The 24661-nt window shown below is 37.5% G+C and overlaps 3 protein-coding genes and 2 long non-coding RNA genes across 6 annotated transcripts in view; 2 read left to right on the top strand and 3 right to left on the bottom strand.

Moving 5' to 3' along the window:
• Positions 1–3070, bottom strand: LOC117608981 (uncharacterized). The gene is made up of 4 exons (XR_004582477.2): positions 3007–3070; positions 738–2928; positions 359–618; positions 1–287 (listed from the first exon to the last, which is right to left on the bottom strand). It is a non-coding gene; the product is annotated as an uncharacterized LOC117608981 (long non-coding RNA).
• On the top strand, positions 2764–13253 carry crh-BP (corticotropin releasing hormone binding protein). Its single transcript, XM_034334795.2, has 7 exons — positions 2764–2900; positions 10130–10220; positions 10341–10501; positions 10633–10846; positions 11348–11526; positions 11797–11905; positions 12637–13253. The coding sequence occupies exons 1-7, from the start codon at positions 2781–2783 to the stop codon at positions 12765–12767; spliced, it is 1005 nt and encodes a 334-aa protein (XP_034190686.2). The 5' UTR covers positions 2764–2780; the 3' UTR covers positions 12768–13253.
• On the bottom strand, positions 4944–6544 carry LOC117608982 (uncharacterized). The gene is made up of 4 exons (XR_004582479.2): positions 6457–6544; positions 5791–5971; positions 5560–5675; positions 4944–5477 (listed from the first exon to the last, which is right to left on the bottom strand). It is a non-coding gene; the product is annotated as an uncharacterized LOC117608982 (long non-coding RNA).
• The window catches only part of Sec71 (ADP ribosylation factor guanine nucleotide exchange factor Sec71), a 21308-nt gene continuing 9771 nt past the window's right edge, over positions 13125–24661 (bottom strand). For both annotated transcript variants that reach the window (XM_034334794.2, XM_034334793.2), the window contains one exon: positions 13125–24598. In XM_034334794.2, the coding sequence (XP_034190685.1) occupies positions 23471–24598 (1128 nt within the window). In that variant the 3' untranslated portion in view covers positions 13125–23470. The remainder of the gene's footprint in view (positions 24599–24661) is intronic.
• On the top strand, positions 13500–21255 carry Oseg2 (intraflagellar transport protein Oseg2). The gene is made up of 13 exons (XM_034334791.2): positions 13500–13639; positions 13721–13864; positions 13938–14050; positions 14115–14300; positions 15041–15454; positions 15525–16154; positions 16219–16665; positions 16768–17503; positions 17570–18130; positions 18906–19349; positions 19417–19740; positions 20018–21049; positions 21118–21255. Exons 1-13 carry the CDS (start codon positions 13601–13603, stop codon positions 21253–21255), a joined length of 5208 nt encoding a protein of 1735 aa, XP_034190682.1. The 5' UTR covers positions 13500–13600.

The following is a 24661-nucleotide window of genomic DNA, read 5'->3' on the forward strand; positions in this document are numbered from 1 at the left end:
GAATATACATTTTCTGCAGAAATATGAAATAAAGAATATTTTCATTCAAAGTGTCCAGAATGAATTCCACTGTTGAATTTCATTTTCTCGTATTCTATCATTTACAAAGTGATTATATATATGTCTAGCAGTGTCGCTATTTCTGAACAAGATTGTTCATTGTTCTCCCTATTGGCTCATCTCTGAGGCCGTTGTTCTGCACCTGCAGGAGGTAAATTTCTATTGCACCTCGTTTGTTATCATTTTAGAAGATAAAAGAGGCGATGAGTTAACGGTAGCTGTAAATGCTGCAAATAATAATTTACAATCGGTACTTTATCAATAAAATTCATCATATGGTTTTGGTACAAAATAATACCTCCTTATTTAATTCTACGCTCATAAGATGATGACCTATATAGCTGATTTCGTGTTTCTGCCAAGTGTCGTAGTTTGCATATATTAAAAAATAAATTGTACTGATTCCGTGGCCTCTTCAAGACGAACACAATGAACACCAAGCACGAGTCTTGACTCGTCCCTTCCGCTCGTTTTGTTTCACAGCCAGAACGTATACCTCTGCCTTGTTATCAGTTTTGCTGTGGCGAAACGTTTCGAGTGCACTCGCAGGCTCGCTTTCTGCAAGATAAAAATCATTAATTTCACTTGGTGATTTATAGAAGGGAGAAGAGGAACCTCCCCTTGTACCAAAAGGTAAATGAGAAACTAGATGTTAAATATATTCTTCCTTACTGTACCTTGTTGCATAGTGCCTTTTTTCTTTTAATACAGTATACCAGGTCCCTGGGGTCATTATATTCTCCAGGTAACTTTTCCTTTGATTTACATACTAGCAAGTTTGTTTTTCAATCTTTTATAATGTTCCTCCTCAGCTAATGACATGCAGAATCCTAATGCACCAACTTTCTTCTCTATTTATGACATCTTAGTTGAATAAAATGGTATAAAGAATTTCTTCTCTGGTTAAATGATTATTAAAGTACATCAACCCATAGAGATGAGGTTTTCTTTTAATTCTACTTAAATTCCTAAATGGGGCTTAAGGGTTTAGGCCATTCTAGAATTTTGAAAAAATCGAAATTTTTTTTTCCTTAAAAGGTGCCTTAATGTCTTAAAAATGTTATGGCAAAAGATTATGGGTGGGAAAAATCTCTAAGTACTCGAATTCCGAATTCTGCCGCAGCCCCTTCCGGTATGCAACAAGCATTACTGAAAACCTGAAACGCATTTTTCAAACTGGCCGGACTCATAAATCAAACAGATCATCACCAATCGGTTTGAAAATTTAACAGTATATTCGAAACTAAATTCTCTACCGAATTACGTAGGATTTTTTCATTATATTGCATAGTTCTTTTGTTATAAATAATTTTCTGGCGATTTCTTCTTGAAATTTTACCATTTTCACAAAAATCAATATATCAAAAAAATCCTACGTAGTTCGATAGCTGTTCTCATGTATAATCGAAAATATTTTGGTTTTTTATCCTAAGTTAAAAATTCCAGGAGCTGCTTAGCCCTACAAAAAATAGGCATCATCTAAGAAATGCTACAGAGCCCATATTTTCATTTGAATCACTATACAAAAATTAATTTTTAGAGTTTATTAGTTTATTAGGAATTGGGATTTATTCCATTATTTAAAAAAGAAATTCCCAAAATATGCCTATTTCTTCTTGCTCTATAGTGACCTAACCCCTTAATTCTACTTAAATCCCCAAATGAAACTTACAGTAGAAAATGAGTTAGGTTATTTTACCAGTGAAATGGCTGTTTAAACACTGGAATATTCTACAGTACAACAAATTATTTCTTGCTCTATAGTGCCCTAACCCCTTAACTCTACTTAAATCCCCAAATTAAACTTACAGTAGAAAATGAGTTAGGTTATTTTACCAGTGAAATGGCTGTTTAAACACTGGAATATTCTACAGTACAACAAATTATTTCTTGCTCTATAGTGCCCTAACCCCTTAACTCTACTTAAATCCCCAAATGAAACTTACAGTACAAAATGAGTTAGGTTATTTTACCAGTGAAATGGCTGTTTAAACACTGGAATATTCTACAGTACAACAAATTATTTCTTGCTCTATAGTGCCCTAACCCCTTAACTCTACTTAAATCCCCAAATGAAACTTACAGTACAAAATGAGTTAGGTTATTTTACCAGTGAAATGGCTGTTTAAACACTGGAATATTCTACAGTACAACAAATTATTTCTTGCTCTATAGTACCCTAACCCCTTAACTCTACTTAAATCCCCAAATGAAACTTATGGTAGAAAATGAGTTAAGTAATTTGAACAGTGAAATGGCTGTTCTACTGTACAACAAATTATTCTGTCATCAGCAATTTATTCAGCTCTTCGCCCTCTGTCTCCTATAAAGTACTCTCTATTATCTATTCAATTAATCAGTTGAGGATGTATCATCTGCTTATTGACTTTGAACAAATTGTCATAGAGCAGGTCGTCACACCTGGTCCTCGGCGAGGAGCCGCGTGTAGAAATTCTCTGTTGAAAAGTTATCACCGTTATCGTCGTCGGTGTAACACAGCAAGTGCTTGGGGATGCGCAGCGTGGACGAATCGCGAGCTGGACTAGCGGCTATAAGAGGGACGCCGCGCGTCGCGACGCCACACAATCTCCGGTTGGTCCTGAAGCGACACTCGACACTCGCGCATAAGCAGATTCGGTGCTGAAGGACAGGACGAATATCCAGCTACTCCGCTTCTACCAAGTGGGTCCAGGAACTTCCGGTTCCCGTTTCAAGAAACCATGTCCTTGGTCGGGTCTGATCGTCGCTTGACGAGGTTGTTACTCGTCGTCGTCGGCCTTTCGAACGTTGTTTCTGCCGTGATCAAGGGGAACACTGATTATCAGCAGTATCAGCAACAGGTAAGATCTTCTAACATTTCTCAGACACCTGGAAAACAAGTTTGAATTAGTGTCTGCTTTCTTAGAGATAAATTTGTTGCAATATGCAAACAATTTGTTTTTGTACGTTTAATCAACTGGTTTGAAGACTGGTTAGAGTAAGGGATTAATCACTGAATAATGAACAGATCCTAATGACATAAAGAATTAGAAGAATTAGAATTAGAAAAATTAGAATTAAAATTAGAAGAATTAGAAGAATTAGAAGAATTTAGAATTTAGAAATGAGATGATGAATTGTACGTTTTGTAATAATATTTGTGATCAATGCTATCCTTTTAGTATACACTTTAATTGAAACTCTAGATAATGTAATTTTTTCTTCTGTATGTTTTTTGATATGATTATAGTTGCCGGATCTAATAATCAGGCGATCCCAATTTGATTCTGCGTGACACGCACGGTTTCCTGAAAAGAATACCAATAACGAAGTTCTGATCGATCATTACTCGGACGATGCTTACATTTCCCTCCCTTTGTCATGGCAATTAGTTGCTCGAGTACTTCAAAGTAAACAGCACACGTTAGGCTTCGTATACATCCCTTCCCCTGCCTCGACGAATCCTTGAATGCAAATTTCCTATATTACCTTTCAAAAAGATTCATTGAGATGAAAGATAAAATTTCGTTTCATTGGAATTAAAAATTTCTTCAGAGAGGACAAGTAAATTTTGTAAATCAATATTTAATATTTTCAGCGAGAAATATGTGATTGTAATCCTAATTCTAAATTTTCCCTTTTTTGGGAATGTGGGATGCGTTTCGCGTCCCATTGTCTTTCTAGGGTGGCGCAATCTAGGGACATTATGTAATTTTAATTCTTCTATTTTTCTGTTCCTTCTTGAATTTGAGATGAAAGATAAAATTTCGTTTCATTGGAATTCAGTATTTTTTCAGAGAAGACATAAGTAAATTTTGTAAATCAGTATTTAATATTTTCAGCGAGAAGTATATGTAATTTTAATCCTAATCCTAGATTTTCTCTTTTTTGACAATATGGGATGCGTTTCGCGTCTCATTGTCTTTCTAGGGTGGCGTAATCTAGGGACATTATGTAATTTTAATTCTTCTATTTTTCTGTTCCCTCTTGAATGACTCGAAGAATGTGTATATTAGATTACAGTTTCTAGAACCACCCTGACTATAACTCAATTTTTTCAACAAAGTTCTCCAGAAAGTTGATCCTACAAATATAGGGAGTCTCTAACATTTTCAGTTTTATATCATCCATAAACCAGCCTGAAATAGTAAGAAGTGAGATAAGAGTTCCATTAAAAAGATAAACATTTTTATGAGATTTTCATTAAGAATTTCCATAAAATTTACGCTAAAGATTCTTCTATAATCGCATTGATTACTCCAGTCGAGTTTCTTGACGAAGAAAAATTCCCTGTATCTCGAAACTTGCCGGTTGACCTTCCACCAAGGTCATCTATTTCATTTTGTTCGAAACGAAGGGAGCGGTAATCTTATTACCGAAAACATATATATATGTTTTCGTGTTCATAGAAATACAAGCTTCGGTTTGATGAAATTCTATGTTACAGAGGATTGAATGGCATACAATAATTCTGTATAGAAATCCCTTTCGTAATCCAAACTGAACTGAGTGGATTGTGACGCGCGTTTCGTTTCCGTGTTGCCCTCCGAGTTTAAAAAAAAAAAAAACAATTGATAAGGGAATTTGTAAAACCACGTATCTGAATATTTTGCGATTACAAAGACCGGCGAAGCATTATTATATTCCTTCAAACAAACGTAGAATTACGTATTTCAGTGATTGCATCTTTCGATAAGATATCCACTGTTTTCAGCGGCTCTTTAGACCAGAGGCTCTTTAGATCAGACCAGACGTTTCGCAAACCCGGAAATTTTAACGGAACACTTAGCTTAATTTTTAGGTTGGGTAATTCCTACTAGTAAAAATTAAAAAAAAATGTTACTAAAACACATTATTTATTTAGTAATTATTTTTAAATACAAAACTTTCCAAATTGTCGCGAAACACCTATTTAGGTTAGGTTTAGGAACATAGTTTGGGAAACCCTGCTTTGTAATTATCAAATGTTTTGTGTTGATACGTGTTGTACGAGTGTTTTACATTTTAAGTAATATTCTTCCTGTGTAGTTGTTTATTGTTTATTCACAGTGTATCTGTTAATACAATTTGTGTTATATGAAGATTTGATCAACTTTGAGATTTTTATACCATATAAACTGAATAATGGATGCTTTTACCTACATTGAATATTAATCTATCTAAAATTTGTTGGATCAATAAAAATATTATTATGCCAAGTACTTTTTTTGTTCCTAATACATATATGATTCACTCTGATGAATCAGATTATTCTTGAAGCATCCTTGAATATACATTTTTTATAAATCTTCAACTTTATAATATTATTAATAATTTTGTTACGCGGCTGCGTGCAAGCATATTATCTTCTACGATGAACATTCGTAACTCGAAAACGGATGCTCGGCAATCTTCATGCGTTTTCAAGCCTTATCGAGAACGCCGTTAGGTTTGGCGACCTGCAAAGTGAAATTACTTGTTGTCAGTGTAAACGGAATTTATGCGCTCGGGTAACACGCGAAAAATCGAGTGGCAACGTACTTGGAAGTTATAACTAGCAGATCAAGGTAACAAAGTTATAAAGTGCTTCAACTTCTGCGCTATCGCGTTTTGAATATCGCGCCATTACGCATGCAGGATTTTTCTGGATAACCATCCTGCGATAAATATAGAAAAATAAATATATTACATTTAACTTATAGTGGGTGGTATCGAGTAAAAAAAGAATTATAACTGTCAATTTAATTTTATGCATTTTTGTAATAATATTACCATAATATTACTATAATGCAAACTTCATTCAGTAGTATTGAATTTACTTCGGTAACGTTATAATATCTGGAATATTTTTTTATCATTTCAATATTTCAGATTGCATTTTTTAATTTCCCTTCCATCTTACTGTCAATTGATTATTTTGATATTCGAATCAGTATTATTTAATTTATATCCTCTGAAACAAAAAGTAACTCGTTTTGAAACAACCGTCACAAGGTGAATCCGTGTCATCGCAAATATTTACAACGGCTGTTCCATTGTTTGCACATCGATTATATATTCTTAGTCTATCGTAAATCGCCGCCAATGTGTCTGGTTAACGCGTAATTTGAAATTTAAAAATTGATTTCGATACATCGCTCTTCGATACATTATCGCTTACAATTTCAAATTCGAAATTTCGAACATACAGTTTGATTGAGGTTTCATTAGAGAATATTAATGAAATTTTGCTGTTTGATCAAGAAGGAATTAATTTGCAAGCACAGTTACCGTTATATAATACAATTGTTACAATGGCAAATATTTTGTACAAATATAACCTCAAAGTTGAAACACGCGACGAGAATTGAACTCGTGGGCGTGCTGTTCGTTTTAATATAACGTTTATGAAACATCCGTATTATGTAAAGAAGAAAGATTACTAGCAATAATACTTACTAGAAATGATCAAATATTAAATAAACTTCGTTATTCGACAGTTTTCAATTATATTAAATTATTTAAAGTAACTTTTCCTTAAAAAGTCTAGTCAATTTAGAGTCTAATATATTTTAAATATATTCATGAACCGGAAGTAATGAATTATTTTCCCGTAAATGGCGGAACTTTACAAATTTAAACTGTGCGATGGGTCGGTAAATAAAGTTTTATCTTTGTTCAAAGTATTTAACTATAAATTTAAAGTTATCGAACATTTGAAACGAAAAGGAAATTGATATGTAGTCTATTCTAAAGGATCATACGATCAAGTAGTATTATACAAAAGGTTTATTGTATCTTTAGGAATATTGTGAGGTTATTTATAACCTTTAAATAATCTTTGGTCAGGACAACGTGAGTCATTGATATAATTTTTTTTATCAAAACAGGTAACTTAATTGCATTTTCTTCCCTTTATCAATGACTTTTGTAATATATTTATTTTTTATATTTGAGCTTATCAGTTTGCAATACATTATGCTGATTTTATTTATGAAGAGATGCACTGACAATATTATCGACGATCGCAACGGCAACGGCAACGAATCGACGTTGCAAAGAAAATTTATGAGACATTTTTCATGCTCGACAAATTCGATTCGTTCGTATATCAAGGATACACATTGTAAATAGATTTCGTAGAGACTGTGATTATAATAATCATACCCTCCGGGAAAATATTCTCCAATATTTATGTATGAAATTGACAGGGCCGACCCTAAGATTTCGGGGATGCGTGGCGAGCTCCGAAAAAGAGCCCCTTCACGTATATGACATAAAAAAAGTATCTCAAATAAAATTTATAAAATTAACATTAAAGCGTGTACAACTAATTTAGATTTCCATTTACATCGATTAATATTCAAGTAAACTCTTCTTGCATTCTCAGACGCAAAATCGTCTTATGTAGGCCCTGGTCCTAGGGGGCCCTAGGCGGCCGCCTAGTTTGCCTAGGCCCAGGGCCGACCCTGGAAATTGAATCAAATCTCACTAGAATAACAAATCTTCATAGAAATAGTACCAAACAATCGAGATAGGTTATAGCAAAAAGATTGTATATTTTTAAATATATTTATTGTTCATAATTCAAACGATTAATGTTTAAATATTTATTATCATAGATTAAGCTCTGAAGTTCTGTACAGTTCATATTAAATCCCTGATACACGTGCGTACATGGAATGGACAAGGATAGCGTTAACGCGTAACATTTGCTGCTTCTGAACAGATTATGTAACAATTGATCACGTTTCAGTTTATAACAAGTTTCACTATTTTCAATAAAGTAAACCATAGAGCATCTATTTTTGGAAGTATTTCATCTTATTTGCTTTCTGATACCATTGAAATTACCTATCTTTAATACCGTTATAATTAGGTGGTTTATCGTTGATATACAATTTAATACCGAAGAGAATGCAGGAGAAAGGGATTGAGAATATAAAAGGCTTGTTGAAAGGCCGGGAGTTTCTTCATTGGCCACCTGCGAAGCAATTCGTTGAATTTCATTCCTCTGTAAGACGGAAATGTAATCGTAAAACAGTGCCTCGGGGAATATAATTCCTTTCATCCGTTAATATTTCCGTTAGCTGAGACTTCATTTCTTGCAATTCATCGGAGATCGACAAATTGTCACCGGGAAAAGTAATTTCATATTTTCTTTCTGTGTACCTTGAAAGGTGTTTTCCTTTCCCTGAAAGGGACATTATTCAGACTTTTACTTCTTGATCTTATCAATATGTATGGGATTAAAGATTAAGAAATTTTTATCAATCTTTTTAATTAGTATAATGTTGCAGTTCGTGATTACAATATTTTCTGTGTTCTACATTAATGGAATTAATTCTGGACACTTTTAAATTTTTACTTAAATTTCGCATTTATTCAAATTATTTAATATACAATTATTTATATTTTATATTCTGAACATTGTTTTCTAATTTAAGGCGTTGCTTATATAAAAAAGTCAGCCATACTTTTAATATACAATAAAAATTACAATTTCAACGGATCAAAGGAGGTAGAAAGAAATTAATAGTTCGTTGGATATCCTTTCATCCTGTGATTGGCTATTTCACATCGTGCGTCGTTTCGTGTTGCCAGGCGCGAAAACAAAAATAACAACAGTTTAGATTTTTTTTAATTAAAATTTTAAAACATTCATAAACCAAATCATGTGAAAATATTAAGTATAAACATTATAGATTACAATACAAATATTACGGTATCAATTTAGCATAGCAGAATACATATACATTTTCTGCACAAATATGAAATAAAGAATATTTTTATTCAGTGTCCAGAATTAATTCCACCAGTGTATATTCTTTTCTATACTCTATATTCTTTTCTATATTTTGTAGTCTATATTCTATATTTTCTATTTTCTATATTCTGTATTCAGCAGGATTGCAGACAGATAGTAATTATGTCCACCAGTGACGATCGTAATATCCGTATGTCGATCAAGATGTTTCCATTGAATATCACACGATAGAATAGACATTTCCCTCGAATCGTGTATTCATCGAACACGAATGGTTTTTGTTTTATAATAACATACATATGTATGTGGAGGATCGTTTCAGGGAAGCGATTAGCATGTTAAAAATATCTTAACTTCACCGTATTTAATCAACCATTAAATATAGATGCTAAATTTATTCATACGAAGTAAATGGAAGAGGATGAAAGTTGAAGAGAACATTGTGATAGATCATTGTAATATAAAAGGAACCGAATGGATCTTAAATCACATTGTTCTTTCATTCCGTGGACGAACAAAAATGATAGCCCCCATTCTTCTTCACGCGTCGCGCGTCGAATCAAATTAACTTCAGGGGATATTGAATTCTGCTTTAGTTTTTTATACACAGATATAATAGATAAATTGATCGAGAGATGAAAAGGTTAATAAGCAGGGCCGACCCTGGGCCTAGGCAGACTAGGCTGCCGTCTAGGGCTCCTCAAGGTCTAGGGACCCCATAAGACGATTTTGTTATATATGTGAAGGGGCCCTTTTTCGAAGCTCGTCTGGGACCCCTGAAATCTCAGGGCCGGCCCTGTTGAAAGGCCATATTGCAATTATTCTAAATCTAAAATTGCGATTATTAATGATGTTTTGAAAGGTCATATTGCAATTATTCTAAATCTAAAATTGCAATTATTAATAATGCTTTGAAAGACCATATTACAATTATTCTAAATTTAAAATTGCAATTATTAATGATGCTTTTCATACACAGATATAACAGATAAATTGATCTACAGATGAAAAGGTTGATAAGCAGGGCCGACCCTGGGCCTAGGTATGTACACTAGGCGGCTGTTTAGGGCCCCGCAAGGTCAAGGGACCCCATAAGACTGCAAGAATGCAAGAAGAGTTTACTTGAATATTAATCGATATAAAAGCAAATCTAAATTAGTTGTACAAGCTTTAATGTTAATTTTATAAATTTTATTTGAGCTACCTTTTTTTTATGTCATATACATATGTGAAGGGGCCCTTTTTCGGAGCTCGCCTCGGACCCCCGAAATCTCAGGGGCGCCCCTGTTGACAAGTTTGTTTAAAAAATGATATTCCATTTTTAAAAGTATCTTAAACTGATTAGATTTTCTTTTGTTTGTGTAGTTTCCTGGAGAACGTTTCTCAAAGGATTTTTATCGCACGGATTTCAAGAATGGCTTGTTTAATACTTACAGACGTTTTAAACCAGTCACAGGTATAATATATTAAAAGGAAAATAATAAAACTCGAAAAACCTTCGACTTCTATCTCGCAATAAATTTTAATCAAACGCATGATTTATTACAACAAAATACATTTTTATTTTCTTCTATAGATTGCATGTTTGTTACATCAGAGCCGGGATCCTTTATATACACTTCAGAAAGCAACGACGAAAAGGTTTGCGGAATTTATTTTCTGGCCGGTCCTGATGAAAAAGTGGAGGTTAATTTCATCAGCTTCGACGTGCCCTGCGAACACCATGGACTTGTCTCGGTAAACAAAGAGAGAAAAAAAACCTAGATATAGTGAAACGTCGACACCTGTATCGCGCAGAAAATGAACCAATATAAAAGAAACCAATGTACTATTTGCGGCGACTACCATGTATTTTTCTACCCGCGTAGGTGGTCGATGGCTGGGAATTAAACGGCGAGGTGTTCCCCAGCGAAATAGATCATCGATTGCCGCTCAAGCAGAGGAGCACTGAATTCTGTGGTAAAAATGTCGGCATGAAAAGAACGTTCGTTAGCTCGCAGAACGTTGCCGTCATACAATACAGAATTCCAAAAGCTGGAAAGGGTTTCACTTTGCTGGCTAGATTTATAAAAAATCCTAGACGTAAGTTTCAATTACATATAAATTATTTAAACATTTCTTTGTCCAATCAATAAATTTTAACACTTGAAGACAATGATTAACGCTGTTAAGTTTCAAAACTTGAAAGTAAATTGATAATAATTCTAGAATTCAAAATCAAAGAAACAAAAGCTTTTATTACACGCACAAAGGGTTTGTAGTTTAATAACTGCAGCTCTGATAAGGAATGAAAATAAATTATACAGGGATGAATTAATAACTTTAGACTTGGAAAGGAAAGACACGAAAGCCTTCGTTGTGATAAAATTAATTCTGCAGAGACTATGGTTGATGCTGTGTAGTTTCAAATATTAATGGTAAATTAATAACAATTTTAGAATTATCAGAAGCAAGGAAATGAAAGCTTTCGTTATTTATACAGAAGGTTTGCTCTTTGATTCAGAATTCATTGTCCCTGTTTCCTTTGAATCGTGCCCCAAGAAATACGCAGAATGGTATAAATAATTCTTAATCATTTTGCAGCCTGCAACGTCCTGGCAACGCGCATAAGCGAACCATTTACGCTTCGTAATTACGGCAGACGGATAAATTGCACCTACGTAGCGCTGTATCCAGGAAACGTCCAAGTAATCGCGCTGGAGGTCGGCGTATCTAATTTCCTTGGTTCCGTTCGCACCACTGAAACTGGAACTTTGCAGAAAGTTCGTACTCTTTCCCTCGAAGATCATAGATCCTAGATTATACGGTCGATTAAGTTTAATCGTCTCAAATTACTCCAACTAGTCCCTTCTGTATTTCTACCCTATTTCCTTCTGACAATGTATCTAGTCGTTAACATACTCCAATTATTTAGGACAGAAGTTACAATTCAACTATCTCTCTTCACCTTACAATAGTATATTATTAAAGTAGCTAATAATTTTTGTATAAACGTTAGGCTCGATTATTGATAGCAAAATGTTGATTTTTAGTGTGAGGAAACCAGTCCAAACGACCGAGTGGTAATAGGAGGTAGCTACGGCTTGGACACGTCTAAAGTTCAGATAGTTGATTCTATTTGTGGAATAGATTCTAAACCAGGTAATACGGTTAATAACTTCGGGCATCGTATCGATTTCAATTGGAAAATAACTGGGGGAGACTCCCACGGATATCGGTGTAGCCGTGCGATCAAATCAAACAATCTAAAACCCATTGGAAAGGGCTCATTATAAGATAATCCTTACAAGTCAATACTTAAGGGTGACATTATAATTCCAATTAATCTATGGAAGTTTCTCCCAGTTAAGTTCTATTTCCTTAAGATATCTGTGAACTTTGAAAAGTTAAGATGGATCATACACTGGTGGAATTAATTCTGGACATTTTATTTCATATTTGTGCAGAAAATGTTTATTTTGCTGTGCTAAATTGATACCATAATATTTTTATTATAATCTATAATGTTTATACTTAATATTTTCACATGATTTGGTTTGTGAATGTTTGAAAATTTTAATTAAAAAAAATCTAAAATGTGTTGCTATTTTTGAAATGGGCATACAGGATGAAATTAATTTTTTTCTACCTCCTTTGATTTGTTGAAATTGTGATTTTTATTGTATATTAAAATTATGACTGTAAATGGTATTTTTACCGATTTTTTTTATATAAACGACGCCCTAAAATTAAAAAATGATTAGAATATAAAATATAAATAGTTATATATTAACTAATTTGAATAAATTTAAGTAAAAATTTAAAAGTGTCAAGAATTAAATTTCTCTAGTCTGGAGTTTAGAAAAATTAAACAAAAATGTTCTTCATTTCAGATTATCACGAGCTGGTGGAGTACGGTGTCACCTCTGTGCGATTAATATCGAGCGGTTTCTTCGAGAACTCAGTCACTGTTGAAATTCAGCCGCTCAAAGATGACTTATTCGACACGAATATTAGTATTTAATCGCTGTACACCATGAAAACTTCATCGTTGCCGCTTGAAGTTATGTAACTTCATTGTAAATTGCATTTATTATCAAAATGAATCTGACAAAGGTCCCAAGATTTTAGTCTACTCGAGAAATCAATTCGTTGAATCCCTTTAAATTATACAAATATACTTTGGATCTTGCTGTTATACTTTATAAATAAATATAATATATATAAATTATTTATTAATATATATATATGTATATATATTAATAATCAATTATTAAATTACTATTTTTTAATATAATTTAAATAACCTCTTGTGTGAGTGGATGTATTTTATTGCGAGATCATTTTTTATTATTTAATGCTCAAATCTTGGAAGTCTGCATTGAGTGTAAAAATAATTTATGTTTCACGTTTTTTCTCTGAAACGATTCATGATTCGATAGAGCGTATAACTTGTGATAAATGGATTTCAATACGTGTTGAATGTGTAGATCTCTGTCAATAGTATAAACACACGATAACTGAGTACGTTTTAGAAATTTAGAGGAATGCCTTGATTTTTTATTCTTGTAAAAGCTAGATTGGCTGACATGTGCCAATTGCTTTTAACAACTGAATAAATATTAGTTACTCGTCCAGTGTTCATTTATTTATTACTGCTAATATGTTTATTTATATTAACTCATTCAACAAGCTGAGCAGTTCTACAGTAGTAAGTAAGGTTTGTAGCTCTGACAACTTCCGGTATACCTGAACTGTTGCCAAGCAACTCAAGTGTACACAATCCTCAATACATAACAGAGGGTGTAACATGAATCCTTTTGCAACAATTAATATCGAGTGTCATCGAGAATCATCATGCTACTCAAATACTTAGGCAATGTTATGTCACCATATGTGAGCATCTATTTTATTTCAATAAGTTATTTGTAAAATCATTTAAGTATTCTTTAATCTGTTTGATTTAATGTGAAATAGGAATATGAGAATCGAGTAGTAAGCATTGTTTGGTCACCAAACAATCTAAAACTAGCTGTTGCATCATCTGATCGTTGTATATATCTTTTTGATGATAAGTGTGTGAAGAGGGACAAATTTTCAACAAAACCTGTTGACTCTAAGGTTTGTTCAATAATACTTTTGAAACATAGTTGATATTTCTGTGGATACTGAAGAACTGTTAATTATTTTTCAGTTTGGTAAGAAGAGTTATGTGATTAAAGCCATAGCCTTTTCCCCAGATTCTACAAAAATAGCAGTGGGTCAGACAGATTGCATGATTTATGTATATAAAATTGGGGAACAATGGTATGTAACAGAAATAAAAGGAACATTACATTTTAAGGATATTATAAATTTCATGTTACAACAGGGGAGAGAAGAAAGTAATTTGCAACAAGTTTCGTCAAAGCTCTTCAGTTACCTGCCTCATCTGGCTAACCGAAGGGCCAATTATTGTTGGTTTAGTGGATGGGAAAGTTCGTGCGGCATTGGTGAAATCTCAGAAAGCTCAGACTCTTTACACAGCTGATTCAACGACCATTGCATTGGCTTCAAAGTACACTCACGACCCAAGTGTTACGCTTACTTATTAATAAAACTTTGCCACCTTGTAGAGCTCGTCGAGCTGAACACGCCTATACCCCATCTTGGGGGCAGATATTAACAATTAAAGTTAGTTACTCGTTACATTGAGAAGTATGACATACTCACACATATGAGCGATTAGCTCCGAGGTTAAACACATGGCTCGCAATCTGAAGGTCCACGGTTCAAATCCTTGGTTTCCAACATTTTTTTTTTATGGTAATTTCTCTTTTTAAATAACTATTGTGCTATAATCATTGCATTTATTAACAATTAATTACATACGCTGCAATTTTTATAGAATTTAAGTTATTCAAAATAGAATATAGAATTTTAGTTTACAATTATATAGAATTTCAGTTATTCAAAAAAAGACAAATTATTATTTAAAAAAAAAAAAGTGGGAACCAAGGATTTGAACCGTGGACCTATAGATTGCGAGTTATGTTGTTTAACCCCTGAGCTAACTCTTTATATGTGCGAGTTTGTCATACTTCTCAATATAAGTAGTAACTAACTTTAATTATTAATATCTTTTAAACAATTAGCCATCTGCCCCCAAAATGTGGTATAGGCGTGTTCAGCTCAACGAGCTCTACAAGGTGGCAAAGTTTCATTAATAAGTGAGCGTAACACTTAGGTAGTTCCCCTCTCAATTACAAACATTCAATCATTTCAAGTAAACAATAAATTAATTCCATTAAATTTTAGCATCAGAGGAACCGGGTTTCTCTCAAGTCATGCAGATGGTAATATTATAAAGTACCATATAACCGACGATGGAAGTCACGAGCCGTCTGGACGTATTTGCACGCACACTGTGCCTGCCTATGCGCTAGCTTGGCCCCAGTCTCACATCTTAGCAGCAGGGTGCGACAGACGAGTGACCTTCTACGATTCTCGTGGAAAACTGGTGAAGAATTTCGACTACAGTCGCGAGAATGAGAAAGAAATAGCAGTGGCATGCTGCAGTCCAAGTGGGCAAAGCGTGGCTATTGGATCCTGGGATAAAATCCGGATACTGGACTGGAGTCCTCGACGTTCAATCTGGGAGGAGGCTAATACAAAATCTTTGCCTAATTTTTACACTGTCACTGCAATATCTTGGCGCCGTGATGGTTCCAGGTTCATTTCCCCATTGCTTATACAAGTCAGAGTAGAATAATATATCTACAGAAGTCCTATCCTTTCTTAGATTGCTTGTGGGCAGTCTCTGCGGTGCTGTGGAACAGTTTGAAACAGTATTGAAGAGGACGGTGATAAGAGGCAGCCATGAGGTAGCATACGTTGGTCCTAGCCAGGTGGTAATCCGACCATTGAACGAAGGCAATCGACCTGTTATCATCAGATCACAGACAGGCAATGAGATAGAGGATGTCAAAGTCCTAGGACGAGCTGATAACAATGTAGTAGCTCGTACAGCCAATACCTTATTGCTTGCTGACATTGAATTGAATCTGATCAGCGAGATTCCCTGGGACGACAAGAGCAACGGTGAGAAATTCTTCTTTGAGTATCCAAGAGTCTGCCTGATCTTCTGCTCTGGAGAATTGACCATCGTCGAGTATGGAAACAACGAGCCACTGGGCTCTGTGAGGACAGAGGCAGTTAATCCTCACGTGGTCAGTGTGAGGATCAACGAGAGGCAAATACCTGGAGCTCCGGACAATAAGAGACTGGCTTATCTATTAGATCCTAGAACCGTTCGCATTACTGATCTGATAACCGGGATAACGGTTGCTATGATTTCCCACGACGTACGCGTTGATTGGTTGGAATTAAGCGAAACTGGTCACAGATTGCTATCGAGAGACAAAAGAGCCAGGTAACGCTATAGAAAAGTCTCTTGCTGCCAAATGGTTAAATGAACCTTGCGCTATTTATTACAGACTGTGGCTAAGCGATGAATTAGGTGGGCGAATTTTATTATTAACCGGTGTCAGTTTCGTCTCCTGGGTGTTGGGTAGCGACGTGGTCGTGGCTCAGACAGGGCAAACCCTGGCGGTTTGGTACAACGTGGACGCCCCGGAGGTAGCTACTCTGATACCAGTCCGCGGAGACGCCGTGGACATTGTCAGAGAAGATGGTCGAAGTTCTGTTATGGTAGAAGAAGTTGGAGGCAAAGTAGCTTATTTACTCGACGAGCCGTTGATCGAGTTTGGCACAGCTCTGCACGATAACGATTTTGGTAGAGCTCTGTTGTTCCTGGAGGAACTGGCGGACCGGCCCCAAGCGGAGGCCATGTGGGAGAATGTGGCTAGAAATGCAATGGCCACTAGGCAACTGTTAGTTGCTGCTAGGTGTTATGCAGCTTTGGGAGATGTAGCATGTTCCAGGTTAGGTTAGGTTATGTTCCAGATTACATTTACATCCAATTCCCCAACAACCTAACGTTTGATGCTTTTCAAAAAAGAATGATACTAATTTCCCGCTCTCAGGTTCTTGAAGAATGTTGTACAGATTGGAGAGAAATACAGCGAAGAAACTGGAAACGATCCACTCTCCAGCCCCGATTGTTGGGCGAAGCTTGCAATTCTGAATGGGGAGCTGAAGACTGCTGAAGCCATATACTTGGAACAGAACGAGTTAGACAAGGCTCTGGACATGTACCAAAGTTATTGGCATTGGGAGGATGCACTGATGTTGGCGCAAAATAGAGGCTATCTAGGTCTACAGGAACTCAGAGACAGGCATTTAACTTGGCTACTCGAAAGTGGCCAGGCAGCTAGAGCAGCAGCTATTCTGGAGAATACCAATCCACGACGAGCTGTTAAACTCTACCTGGACGCTCGTCGACCTGGACGAGCAGCTCGATTAGTCCTGGCCGACGATGAGCTATTAAATGACAAGTCGATCGTTAATGAAATTGTAAGGGTACTGAAGGCGACAGACTTGATGGAGCTCGCCGGAGAGCTGTTGGAAAAGACTTCAGAACCCCAGGAGGCTATCAAGTGTTATTCTCAAGCTGGTGTGTTTGCAAGAGCAGTGGAATTGGCTAGGGAGGTGGATCCAACCTCGGTGGTTGATTTGGAAAGAGACTGGGGCAAACACCTGGCATCGGCTGGCCACTATGATGCTGCCATTAATCATTTTATAGAAGCAGGTGAGACAGCTCTAGCTCTGGATGCCGCTATCAATGCTCGTCAGTGGAGAAAAGGCTTGCAAATTGTCCAAGTAAGCATCTCCTTAATTTCCATTGATTCTTTCAAAGGCTGCTTCTAACTGACAATCTTTTTCCAGGTCATAGAGCACGATAACCCTACCATCCGCAAGCAGTGTGAAAAACTTGGCGAGTATTTTGCCTCGATAGGGGAAAAGAGTCTGGCAGAGAAGCTTTTCATCCGCGCCGGGGATGCTCGACGCGCCGTGGAGGTACACGTGCAAAGTGGCAACTGGAGTCGTGCCCACGAAGTGGCGCAAGCGTACATGACTCCCGGCGAGGCGAACGAGGTGCTGTCCAAACACGCCGTCGATCTCTGCGAGGCAGGGGACCTGAAGCATGCCGAGGAGTTGTATCTCGCCATCGGTCAGTACGATTCGGCTATATCGATGTACAAAAAGGCTGGTCGTCGCCCGGACATGATTCGCCTGGTGGCGAAGTACAGGTCAGATTTGCTGGACGCGACACACGTGCACTTAGCCAAGGAATTGGATGCCTCGGGCAAACCCCGGGAAGCCGAAGAGCATTATCTTGCAGCCGGCGATTGGAAGGCTGCTATCGCCGCTTATAGGTCAGCCAACATGTGGGAGGATGCTCTTCGCGTTGCCAAACAGAACGCCGGGGACAATGCTGCCCAACAGGTGAATCGATTCTTCTATGTTCAAAATCTCAGTCCTTCATGGGGTCTCCTGGAGTTATGTCGGGTGACGATGGGTGGGGGCTCATTCGACAGGGCATGGAGTGGGAAGTATTACGACCCCAAGGTGTCCCACCTCCAACCCCAGGAACATGGTCAAAATGATAACATAAGATGATGACGGTGTTGATGGAGTTATGTCGAATGACGGTATGGGGCGGCTCATTCGACAGGGCTCATCGAGGGTAACAAATGTCCTAATAGGAGCCACGACCTCAGAGGCCGGGAACATGGTGAAACTTCAACCTAACTTAACCTGATCCTCATAAAAAGCGATCGCTCCTCTCCCTCGCTCTTCCTGTCCTCCTTCTCCTGATGAGGACGATCACATCATCCTCTTCTGCATCATTTCTTAATCGGAGGAACGAGAGCGGATGATCCCGTTCGGATCAGAGGGTGGCTGCTGCTTCACTCTTCTCCGTTCCTCCTCCACGCCATCATCATCCTTGCCGTGCTTTTGGCCTTATGAGAGTCTCCTCTCCTTGACTGGGATTTTAGACATGTCACTTGCTTTTCTTTTCTCTCCATCGCCATCTCCATCCATCATCATCATCATCTTATGTCATCATTTTGACCATGTTACTGGGGTTGGAGGTAGGACATCTTGGGGTCATAATACTCCACTCTCCATGCCCTGTCGAATGAGACCCCTCCCATAGTCACCCGACATAACTCCAGGTCAGCCCCTTCATGATACATAGTTTCACTTTCTTTTTTAGGTCGCCTTACTGTGGGCACGTACACTGGCTCCAGAGCTAGCAGCAAGATTGCTGATACGTTTAAATTATTTGGACAGTTGTCTTCAGCTAGCCTGCGAGGCGGGTCTCTTCGACTGGGCTTTAGAAATTTCCAAGTACGGTAGCGCTGAGCAGAAGAAGGAGGTTCATTATAGATACGCAATGGCGTTGGAGGATGCAGGTCGCTTCTCTGAAGCTGAGAAGGAGTTCATCAAAGCGGAGAGAATGATGGAAGCGGTACAGATGTACATACACAACCGCGATTGGGAAGCAGCCGAGGATGTGGCGCAGTCTATCAATCAGGATGTGGTTGCACAAGTGCTGATCGCCAGGGCGAACGAAGCTGCAGAAGCTCAGGATTATTCCTTAGCCGAGACTTTACTCTTGAGAGCGTATAAACCAGAGATGATCATTGAACATTACAAAGTAAAATGTTATTACGATAATTCAATGGTAAAGTATGTCATGTGCTATAGAAATATGCGTATTGCAGAAAGCAGGCATGTGGTCCGAGGCGTTGCGAGTTTGCAGGGAGTACCTGCCTAGTCAGGAAGCCAATCTTCGCCGAGAATTGGGCCAAAAGAGCGCTTCCCTAGCCGGCGCGAATGCTTTGGAGGAAGCGAAAAAGTGGCTAGAGGTTGGAGAAGTGCGAGCCGCTTTGGATATCTTGGTTCTAGACCCTCAAGCACCTAGACCGTCCCTCATACGGGCAGCTGATATTCTTCTTCATCAAGCTGATCCAGAAACTGCTGCTCAAGTTGGCGGAGATCTTGGCGCACGATTATTTGCTGTCGGTGAACACGCTCTTGCGGCGCAGGTCGTTATTCCACCTCAAAGTTTTCATGGCTCCTTTTGCGTTCGTTAACCCTTTAACTGCGGGTACTTTTAACACAGAAGTACTTCATTGCTCTAATTTTAAATTATATTACTGAAGTGATATTCTATTTTAAAAGATTTATTTTATTTTTATTTTAGTGGTATATAAGCCACAGCCGCTATTTGATATTAGCAAAAATTAACAAGTTGCTATAATTTTAGTATGTGGTTTATAAACCACACCCACAGTTAAAGGGTTAACCTAAGCTTTCTTTTAGGTGTTCTTGCAAGCTGATAGATTGAAAGATGCTATTGATGCATTGGCATCCGTTGGAGAATGGGAGAGAGCTAAACGTATAGCCAGAGAATTGGCACCAGACATAGAGCCCTACCTCGAAGAGAAATACAAAGAAGCCATGTTGAGAGACGGACAAATAGATAGGCTAGTGGAGATAGACGCAGAGGCTGGCCTTGAAGTACTGGCTAACAAAGGACAGTGGAATCAAGTGTTTGAAACTGCAAGTTCTCAGGGTTCTCAGGTTTTGCACAAATATGTTGCGCAAAGAGCTGTGCAGCTTATGAAGTCCAACGCTTCCCTTGAAGCTTTACAGTTGTACGTTAGATATGGAACACCTCCTGTTCCACAAAATTTCAATCTCTATCTACAATTATCAGAAAGTGTTCTGAATTCAGAGGCATATCACGAGTACAAGTATCTTGCTCTTCTAAGAACCGTTCTCTTGGACCTTTGGAACAGTTTGAAATCCTCTGAAGATGCACCCAGATTGAAATTTGAGAGGTTACTCGAGGCGACACACTATTCAGCTGTGAAACAGGGATGCCGTGATTATTCAGTACTCTCTGGACTGGTTTTAAAAGCGTCCATAACTCTGTTAAGGTACACCGACATTATCCTTGCTGATCGAGCTTACTACGAAGCTGGAACCGAGGCACGGACAGCTGGATTAAACAGCGAGGCGTTCGTTTTTCTTAATCACTTCCTGGATTTGGAGGAGTGCATAGAAGAGGGCGACAGTACTGTGATGGATGTCGACGACCTAGCTGTGACAGACTTCCCAGTAGAGGTTCCATTGCCGGAATCTTTGAGTTTGAGCGCGCAACAACGAGAAGAAGCCCGTGAATGGGTACTGGCAGTGTCCATGGATCAGAAAGTGGAACAAGTTCTGCCTGCTGATCATAGAGGAGTCTACGTTGGATCATTGACTTCTCCATCGAGTGGTGCTGGAGCTTTGCAAGGTTGCATCTTAACAGGATATCCTGTACGAGGTCCAATTATTCGTTTCGCAGAGGTACTTCAAGCAGCGAACAATATTATCTTGTGATTTCATTTAGAATATAGTAATTGGTTTCTCTTCAGGGTAAGCGAGCAGCTGACCGTGATGATTGGACTAAAATGATTAACACAGCACGTCAGGCTCCTCAAGATTCAGTACTTAACGATATCTTAGCTTTTATTCAAGAGTGGTGCGGAGCAGTTCCCAATTACTCTTTCTAAAACCTACTTAATTCACAATCTCTTGTAAGTATTAGAAACTAAACTAAAAATTCTATATGTACATACATATAAATACATAAAAGGTGTTTTAGCGTATAAAACAGGATTACAATTATTTGATTGTGACATTTCTAACGAAGAAATTTTTTCTAAAGCCTTCTCTGATAAGGAGAACAGGAAAAACAGAGTCCTCGTTTCTCTAAAATTTATTTAAATAAGGCTGCATTATGTAAATAATTAATCTAACCTAAACATAAATAATTCTATGCAATGTGAATATACATTTATCATATGTTCACAGGATTCTCATGTCTTAAATTGATTCTATGTATAACAATGAAAATCCTAACGAGTTAGAAACTAATCACTCGTTGTCTGAACACCTATCCACGATGGATATTTATGACTACTTGGTGATGACTATGCGTGTGTTGCATTTGTACACAGACTATGTATCTCGAAAACAATAGTACAAGCTTGAAATTAAGAAACCTTGTGGCATTAAATGTTGAATTCCTTAAAACTTCATTCCAAAAATTCCTCCCTTTGAGTAAGTTACATTTCTTACATTCCTCTTAATGTATTCAATTATCCTACACGTTTAATATTTATTTAAGTTAGGCTGAGAAAAAAAGACCAACGTGTAAAAAGGTGAGATAAAAGTCTTTGCAACAGGCTCGAGTGAATTTAAAATATTGAAAAATTGATAGGAAACATTCCTTGCGTCTATTAAAGTGTTGCATTTTATGCATTCTAATAAGACATTAATATTGGAAATGTTTATCTTGAATTTTAATTGTGATATTTGTAAAAAATAAAGGCTGATCCTTTAACAAAATATTATTTTTCAAGCATCTGCCCCCATTTCTTCTTGCTTATACCATCATTTCCTAAGTGTTTTTTAACATACAGAAAGTGTCTGGAAAAATGTACTGTAAAGAAGATTTCCAAGCTAAAGATAAGACAATCCTTGAGAATCCTATATGGCCTAGCGATCATCCAGTTCACAACTTATTTAACAGTTGATAAAGTAGCTAATCAATTCTATAAAAATATTGAAAATCATCTTATTCTTCACTCAGCAATCTGATTTATGGATGATACAGTATACTTCAAGAGACACTTTGTATATGTACGTGTGTTTGAATATACAAAACATTTGATAAATAGTGTATTTCCTGTGAAAATAGGAAACACATTCTCACAACCCTAAACATTGTCTATTAATTTTCTTTTACGCTGACTTATTAAGCTGCAATTCTTTTATTATTGGGAATGTTTTGCTTCAATTTACAATTATATAAAACATAAATAAAATCCAATTAAAATCTCTTTAAGAGAATGTCCAGAATAACTAAATTTAGGTAAACCTAGACAATTAATAGTTTAAATATTTTACTAGAAATCTGGAGTTCCCACATCCTTACGGTCCAGGAAACACCCTATTTATTAAATACCCTGCACTCGCACGTCGACTGGAATATTAACTCATCAAAGTCTCTCCTCTTAGAAAAAATGAAGAACATTAAATATAAAAGAGCTTTCAGAACATATACAATATATTCACATGTTTATCTCCTACTATTTTACTAAAACATGTTCCATTTTGTTCGATTTTAATTCCACCATATATATTCCCTAGCGCCTAGGGTATCGAGCGAATCCATACTTCAGGGTGTTTCGTAACCCCTGTAACATCCGAAAATAGATTCTGAACAACTTTTTCCTTTACCAAAATGTTGGTCGAAGCTTTGTTTTTGAATTATTAACGAAAAACACTAGCCAATGAGAGCGCGCGCTCAACGCGCTCGTGGTTCAGCGCGCGCTCTCATTGGCTAGTGTTTTTCTTTAATAATTCAAAAACGAAGCTTCAACCAACATTTTGGTAAAGGAAAAAGTTGTTCAAAATCACCTCAGCAACCCCCCATTTGTTACAGGAGCTATGAAACACCCTGTATATTTTCAAATAATTTGTCCCCACTAACCTGCATCGTACGTACGTTGGGAAGATTCTTACAAACAGAATAAATAAAAATAGAAAGTAATACTAAATCAGATTTCCGAACAACGATACTTCGTCGAAAGATCATTTAACAATTTTCTATATTCACCGAGGAAACAGTTATGGCCCATTCCAGATACAAGAATCACCCTCTGTACTTTGCAGAGCGGCCTAGAAATGTGTAAACGCGTTCTTTACAACTAATTACAGCAACTATTGCTGCGTGATCCTGAATACAGGGCCGATTCTTAAGAAGAATCTCCGGAGTACCGATCGCAATTCTGGCTTGAGATCGAAGCACATAACCTCGCAGAGCAACGGATAACAGCTGGACGCGTGTACCGCGAAACGGTTATCGCTCATCTTCAGAATTCTCGTTAGAAGCAGTAACAATATCGGAGTCCAGGCGTCTCTGTGAGCCTCGTTGGAAAGCGCGAGGAAGTATTCGAGTGCCTCGCAAGCAACCTCTACCAACCTGGACTCCACTTTACTCCAATCAGCTCTGTGAGCCTCGTCGCTGTACATTTTAAAGAGTATTCGCAAAGCACACGCCAACGATTGGGTCTCCTGCTTAAGTAGATTCGGCTTCACGTTGCCCCGGAAACCAGCCTTCCATAGCACGTTCCGTTGCTCGTGGTTCGAATTGAAGCTCTTGGCGAACCGATGAGACTTCAATAAGCACTCGACCAACTGCAGGAGGTGCATCGTCGTCAGGGCACAATACATGCCCTGTTCTTCCTTCTGTTGATCCGCCCCTGCTCGGACGCCCAATTCGGAGGACTTTCCATTGAACATGTCCGCCTGGGCTAAAGCTAAGTTCTCCTGATCCTCCTTCCTCGAGGTGGCTGGGTAGAATACAATATTGTCTATCGTTTGAATCAGCTCCAGCTGCACGACACATTTGATCAGCAACGCATAGAACAGCTTATTCTTCCCGCTCTCGCTGTTCGTCAGGCTTTGAGAACTGTTGCTTCTCTTCAGGATGCCCACGTGGTTATCAGTCTCGCCTGTGATCACGTCCAAGTCGGACTCCTTGTTGGGTGACAGAGGCTTCCATGAGAGAAGCGCGGACGGTAAGGTACTCTCAAAAATGTCGAGGACGCAGCTACAGGTTTTCTCCCATGTTTGTTCGTCGAACTTGATGCCGTTGCTGATCACCAGGTTCTCCAGACAGTTGGTACCGGACCTTGCCAGCTGCTCGTTGTCCTGTTGCACGCACCAGAGTAACTGGGAGTACAATTGCTCTAGAAGAAGAGGGCCCAGGGTATCGTAGAACTGCGAGAACACGTCCACGATAGCGTACAAGGCATGGTTGCACGTTGTCGTCATCCATTCAGCTTTCTAAAATGTGGGAAGTTTAAATAAATAACAGAAGAGCAAGCATCGAGAAGAGTAAATTCGAAT

Source organism: Osmia lignaria, chromosome 8, assembly GCF_051020975.1.
Source record: "Osmia lignaria lignaria isolate PbOS001 chromosome 8, iyOsmLign1, whole genome shotgun sequence".
Lineage (NCBI taxonomy): Eukaryota > Metazoa > Arthropoda > Insecta > Hymenoptera > Megachilidae > Osmia > Osmia lignaria.